The following is a 6,166-nucleotide window of genomic DNA, read 5'->3' on the forward strand; positions in this document are numbered from 1 at the left end:
ACCTCCCTCATACCCTCTTTCCCTCACTCACTCTCCCTCACAACCTTCTGCATTTCGCCTCCAGCTCTCCCACAACCCCTCCCTCACACCAAAGCTTTGGTAATGGGAGTTCCCTCGACCCTAGCATCTCCTACCAGCTCCTGCACAGTTCTGAATGTGAGAACAACATCCCATGTCCAGGTGGGGTAGCTTGGAGGAAACTGCTCTTCTTACTAGGGTATCATGAGGGCTTCCTGGAGGAGGTGGCATTCCTGAAGGATGAGTTGATGGGCACAGCTGGTAAGGAGTCCCAAGCTGAGGGAGCAGCATGGTTTTGCCTGAACACCCACAGCACAGGTGTGGAAGCACAGGACACGGCCATCTGTGGATGTAGTGTGGAAGCAGGGACTCAGGACAGCCAGGAGGGCCTCACTGCCCAAGGGTGCCTTCCCCTCCCTGGGGACCTAGTTCACTGCTCGTCACAGGAACTGGTTGGCCTGGTGGTTGGCAGGGCTGGGCCTGATGGGTGGCTGAGGCCCAGACATGGGTGCCTATCATTCTCCCTCCTCCAGGCTCCAGCCTCAAAGGGTGGGGCAACCCCAGGTGGGAGGCGGCAGATGCNGGGGCAGGGTGTCACAGGAGCTGCCATCCAGCAGGTGTCCTGACACTCAATGGGGAAGCTGAGGCTGGGGGCCTGACCTTGGTGCCCTGCCCTGACCCACAGCCAGCCCCCCTGGCCTGATCTTCCCTGGCACCCCCTTGTACCCTCAGTTCCGGAACCCCAAGGCGTCCTTGCGTGTGCGGCTCTGTGACCTCCTGAGCCACCTGCAGCGGAGCGGCGAGCGGGACTGCCAGGAGTTCTACCGAGCCCTGTATATCCATGCCCAGCCCCTGCACAGCTGCCTGCCCAGCCGCCACGCTCTGCGTAAGTTCCATGTCCCCAACCATGCATGCTTGGTGCTGGCCCAGGGAGGGCACCCCAGCCCGCTGTTGATGGCATGGATGTTCTCCATGACCTCCCAAGTCTGCTGCAGCCCAGGCCTGGCATCCCCTCTCGCCTCAGCCCTTCCTCAGAGGCCACCCTCAGCCCTGAGGGGAGAGTGTGGCAGGCACAGGCAGTGCGGATGTTGGTCTCTGTCTCCCACTTTCTCCATCTCTGTCTGTCATGGCAGTTTTCACACGGAAGGGGGCATCTTGTGCGTCCTCTCTTGCCCTTCCTTTTCTAACCTCATTCCAGGGGGATCCCTTCCTGTCTGTGTGGACAGCAGCCTTGTTCCCACAGCTGCACAGTGCTCCTAGGCGGTCCCAGCTGGAATTACCCAACCCCATGACGAACCCTTTCATTGCCGCGATCTGCACACGTGTGGAGGTTTCCATAGGGCGTGGTCAGGCCCGGATGACTGGTCCGAAGCACATGCATTTCAGCTCTGAGGCCCCTGTCCTCAGGCAGTGTGCGCTCAGGCCCCGGGAGTCATGTGGATGCCAGTAGCCTGGGCCCACAGAGCTGCCGGGACGTGCAGGGCGCCTCAAGGTGAAGATGGCGACTCTGATCTGACGCCTCTGTGGTCAGGGCCCTAGGAGGGGGGCCTACTGCCCCTTGGCCCTCAAACAACAGGACAGAGACCAGAGGGACTGGGTGGCTTACCCCAGGCTACTGGGCTGGGGTCTCTGACCCCCCGGAGGCCTCCCCAGGCCTCACAGGACACAGTGCAGATGGTGGGCAGGGAGAGCTCGAGGGGAGGCCCAGCCCTGCAGGAGGGACTGGCTCTCCCTCCCGAGCCACGAGTGTGCCGCAGGGGCTTTCAAAACCAGGCAGGGCCAAGCCTCGGCCCCACTGGAGGTAGAGCACCTTCTGTGGCTCCCATGTGCCTTGAGACCCATCCAGCAGGTCTCAGGCTGGGTAGCCTCCGGGGAGGCCTGGGCAGAAAGCTTCCGGCCCAGCTGCACCCAGTGAGGCAGCCACCAGGCCGACAGCAGCCACGCTGTCCATAGCAATGTTCATGCTGCGTTTAGTACCTGTGGCCACCAGGGTACAATGACCTTCCCCATGCCTGTGGCACTTGAAGTCACAGCAGCTGGACCACCGGAGAAGACCCAGACTGTGCATAGTTCCCTGAGGAGGGTTGGTCTCGGGTGCCACGGCCTGGTCCGGCCTGGCGGCCCCGGGAGCCAGCAGTGGCCTTGGGCTTCCTACGGGGTGACTACCTTGCTCTCCGGCCCTGCCCATTGACTAACCATGCTCTGTGGTTTTGTTTCTAGAGAACTCAGATTGCACACAGCTAGACTCGGGCAGCCAGAGCGGCGAGCTGAGTGACAGGGGTAACACCTCCCTGCTGCCCCTCCCTCTCTCTCCCTCTCTCTCCCTCTCTTTCCCTCTCTCTTTACCCTCCCCAGGGCTCCATCTCTGCCTCAGGGGCTTCTCCACCCCGAGTGTGGCTCCATTCCTGGCCTTCTGTTGGTGACAGACCCCTAAGGTGCTCGCTGGGGCTCTTCAGACAGCACCTCAGCCTGGCACCCCACTCCCCTGCGCAGCCCCGAGCCTCAGGACCCCACCCCTCTGAGGCCCAGGGGAGCCCTGTTCACGCTGGTTTCTCCCCAGGACCCATGAGCTTCCTGGCTGGTCTGGGCCTTGCTGTGGGACTGGCCCTGCTCCTGTACTGCTATCCACCAGGTGGGTGCAGGCGGACCCTCACAGGGCTGGGCCTGCTTCCCCTCTGCCACCAAGCCAGGGCCCCAGACCCTGCCCGATTTAGGACCCCTTGGCCTCTCCACACCTCAGTGTCCACAAGTGTGCAGTGGGATGGTGTCACCTTGCAGGGCTCATGAGAAATGGGATGTGAGGAGGCTCCCAGCGTCCACCAGCTCCTGCCACCCTCGGGAACCAGAAAATGATGACCCCTAGTGGGAGGAGGGGTGCAGCCAGGACTCTGGGTGTTACAAAGCCCTGCCACACCTGTGACCTTGAGCCATGTGGGGCCCTTGAGTAGGTCACGTGCCCCAGGGCCTTGGGTCTCTCCACCAGCCACAGGCCTGATGCATAGGAGCCTTCCAGGGCCTGTCTACTGGCACCCAGCCTGGTCTGCCCCGTCTCCCTTTTCTGTGATGCCTGAGTTTGTCGTGCTGGGAGGCCTACTAGGTGCGAGGACACAGGCACACATGGCAGGACTCAAAGGCCCGTGGGTCACTTGGGTGGGAGCTGGGGCTCTGGAATCTGCCCTAATTCTTGTCTTTTCAACGTAAGCCGAGACCATGACCGGGAGGGAGCACCCTGCCCCAGTGCCCACTCCCACCCACCCCGTGGGAGGGATGGGAACACAGAATTCATCTCTGGGACTGGTTCTTGAGCTTTTGCTTCCCCTTTTGTCTTCTAGACCCCAAGGGCCTGCCAGGGACCCGGCGCGTCCTCGGCTTCTCGCCTGTCATCATCGACAGACATGTCAGCCGCTACCTGCTGGCCTTCCTGGCAGATGACCTAGGGGGGCTCTGACAGACCCCGGACCCAGGGCCTCACCCGCCACTCAACCAAAGAGTCTTCCAGCCGGCCCGCCAAGGGGACTGCTGCTTCTTTTTCTAAATGCTTATTTTTCATTATTTATAATTTGTGTAAAAAACACACCTTTGGCAGGGCGTGGTGGCTCACGCCTGTAATCCCAGCACTTTGGGAGGCCAAGGTGGGTGGATCACGAGGTCAGGAGACTGAGACCATCCTGGCTAACACAGTGAAACCCTGTCTGTACTAAAAATACAAAAAATTAGCCGGGTGTGGTGGCGGGCGCCTGTAGTCCCAGCTACTCAGGAGGCTGAGGCAGGAGAATGGCGTGAACCCGGGAGGCGGAGCTTGCAGTGAGCCGAGATCGCGCCACTGCACTCCAGCCTGGGCGACAGAGCGAGACTCCGTCTCAAAAAAAAAAAAAAACACCTTCATCTTACAAGGTGCTGACCATATTAAATGTTCAAGTTCCCTCAGCCTGCCTCGTTCCTCAGTCTCAGGAGGGCTTCAGAGATGACGGCAGCTATGGCTGCTCCAGCTGGGACTGGCCCTGGTGTTCCCGGCATCTCCACATCCAGCTGCTGGCACAGACCCCCAGACAGGACGCCCCAACATGGGCTCACCTGCCTCGGATAAGCCCCCAGGCACTGCCTCCCCACCTCAGATGTCCTCTACACTGCCCCCTCCTCCCACCTTGTGTGCCTTTCTCTGTCTCACACACACACACACACACACACACACACACTCTCTATCTCTCTCCCTCTCTCTCTGTCTCTGGCTGCTGAGCCTGGGCCGGAGGCCTGCTTCCCTCCCCTTGTCAGCTCCTCCCCCAAAGCCTTTTTGTGGGGAAACAAGAATATTTGTCAACCCGCAGAATCATCATGAGTTTGCATTTTCCAGGGGGTTTCTGGAGGCACCCAGGCTTTGCCCCAGAAGGTGCTGGGAGCCCCTAACCCTGGGGTGATGCCACTGGCAGGGCGAGGCTATGAGTGCGGCTCCTGGAGGTACCGTGCTCAGTCACAGGGTCCCTGTGCATGTTACAGTGGGAACCAGGCTGCCGGCGGAGTATGGAGCTCCAGGACATGATGTCCCGTTACTGTGCGGCCCTACTGCTTGGGTCATCACAGTACCTGCCCCTTCAGGGATCTGAGGGCCAGGGGCAAGGAAAGCCAGGGCCTCAGAGCCCTCCCATCTGCCAGGCTGCCACACGCCCACTGAGGGGTGGCGGGGGGACAGCCCTAGCTGCCCTCTCCCTCCTCTACCCTGAGCCGCGGGGCCAGGGCCTGTGCTCCAGTCTCAGCCCGTTTGCCCGCCTGTGAAATGGGATCCCTCCCTCGGGACTCCTCCTTGAGCATGGGCTCTGTCACAGCCCCCCTCCCTCAGAAATCCTGTTAGGAATTGACCACCTTGCTCCAGGTGCCCCTAATGCCTGGGTAAAGGAGACACATACTTAGTGAAGGTGACAGGTGTGACTTGTCCCTGGAGAGTGAAGGAGGGGTCTCCAGGGACATTAACATTCTATTACTGCGTCAGCTGAAGGCAGAAAACCTCCGAGGCAGGCAGGGCACAGGCAGGTGTGTGGCCTGGGCAGGTCCTAGGTGGCCCGGCCGGAGGCTGTGGAGCACACACACCTCAGGGCTGCCTGACACGACCCGAGGCCCTGACTCCCCAGGCCCCGTGGACGGTGTCATCCCTCAGCGAGGGCTGCCTGGCCCCAGGACCGCTGCCTTCCCTGTCCATCTGTGTGCACTCACCGCCCTGCCCCGAGGCCCACATCAGCCAGGTCCTGAGCCCCACTGTCCTTGGACTGCCCTCCCAGCGCCCAGCTACCCCCAGCTCCATCCCTGACCAACTGGACTCAAGCCTGGGTCTGAGTCTGTGACGTCCCTGACCACCAACCAGGCCCACTCTTGCATCTGCCGCCTCCCACCTGGGGGTTGCCCCACCCTTTGAGGCTGGAGCCTGGAGGAGGGAGAATGATAGGCACCCATGTCTGGGCCTCAGCCACCCATCAGGCCCAGCCCTGCCAACCACCAGGCCAACCAGTTCCTGTGACGAGCAGTGAACTAGGTCCCCAGGGAGGGGAAGGCACCCTTGGGCAGTGAGGCCCTCCTGGCTGTCCTGAGTCCCTGCTTCCACACTACATCCACAGATGGCCGTGTCCTGTGCTTCCACACCTGTGCTGTGGGTGTTCAGGCAAAAACCATGCTGCTCCCTCAGCTTGGGACTCCTTACCAGCTGTGCCCATCAACTCATCCTTCAGGAATGCCACCTCCTCCAGGAAGCCCTCATGATACCCTAGTAAGAAGAGCAGTTTCCTCCAAGCTACCCCACCTGGACATGGGATGTTGTTCTCACATTCAGAACTGTGCAGGAGCTGGTAGGAGATGCTAGGGTCGAGGGAACTCCCATTACCAAAGCTTTGGTGTGAGGGAGGGGTTGTGGGAGAGCTGGAGGCGAAATGCAGAAGGTTGTGAGGGAGAGTGAGTGAGGGAAAGAGGGTATGAGGGAGGTGGTGTGAAGGATGGGCTGTGGATGAGGGAGGGAGATGAAGGAAGGAATGACGGGGTGTGCGAAGTAGGTGAGGAAGGAGATAAGGGAGGGGGTGAAGAAGGGGTGAGGGAGGGGTGAGAGGGGTGAAGGAGGGAGGTGAAGGGGTGAGGGATAGGTGAGGGAAGGAGTTGGGGGAGGGAGGGG

The 6,166-nt window shown here is 60.9% G+C and overlaps 1 protein-coding gene across 1 annotated transcript; it reads left to right on the forward strand.

Moving 5' to 3' along the window:
* Positions 1–699: 699 nt before the first annotated feature.
* LOC108516308 (caspase recruitment domain-containing protein 19-like) lies at positions 700–3,628 on the forward strand (the record flags this gene model as incomplete). Its single annotated transcript, XM_017853713.1, has 4 exons — positions 700–904; positions 2,239–2,298; positions 2,579–2,650; positions 3,351–3,628. Coding segments are annotated over 4 exons (453 nt in total), but the record flags the coding sequence as incomplete, so codon positions are not given.
* Positions 3,629–6,166: the final 2,538 nt, after the last annotated feature.

This window comes from Rhinopithecus bieti, unplaced genomic scaffold, assembly GCF_001698545.2.
Source record: "Rhinopithecus bieti isolate Rb0 unplaced genomic scaffold, ASM169854v2 scaffold_37505, whole genome shotgun sequence".
Taxonomy (NCBI): Eukaryota; Metazoa; Chordata; class Mammalia; order Primates; family Cercopithecidae; genus Rhinopithecus; species Rhinopithecus bieti.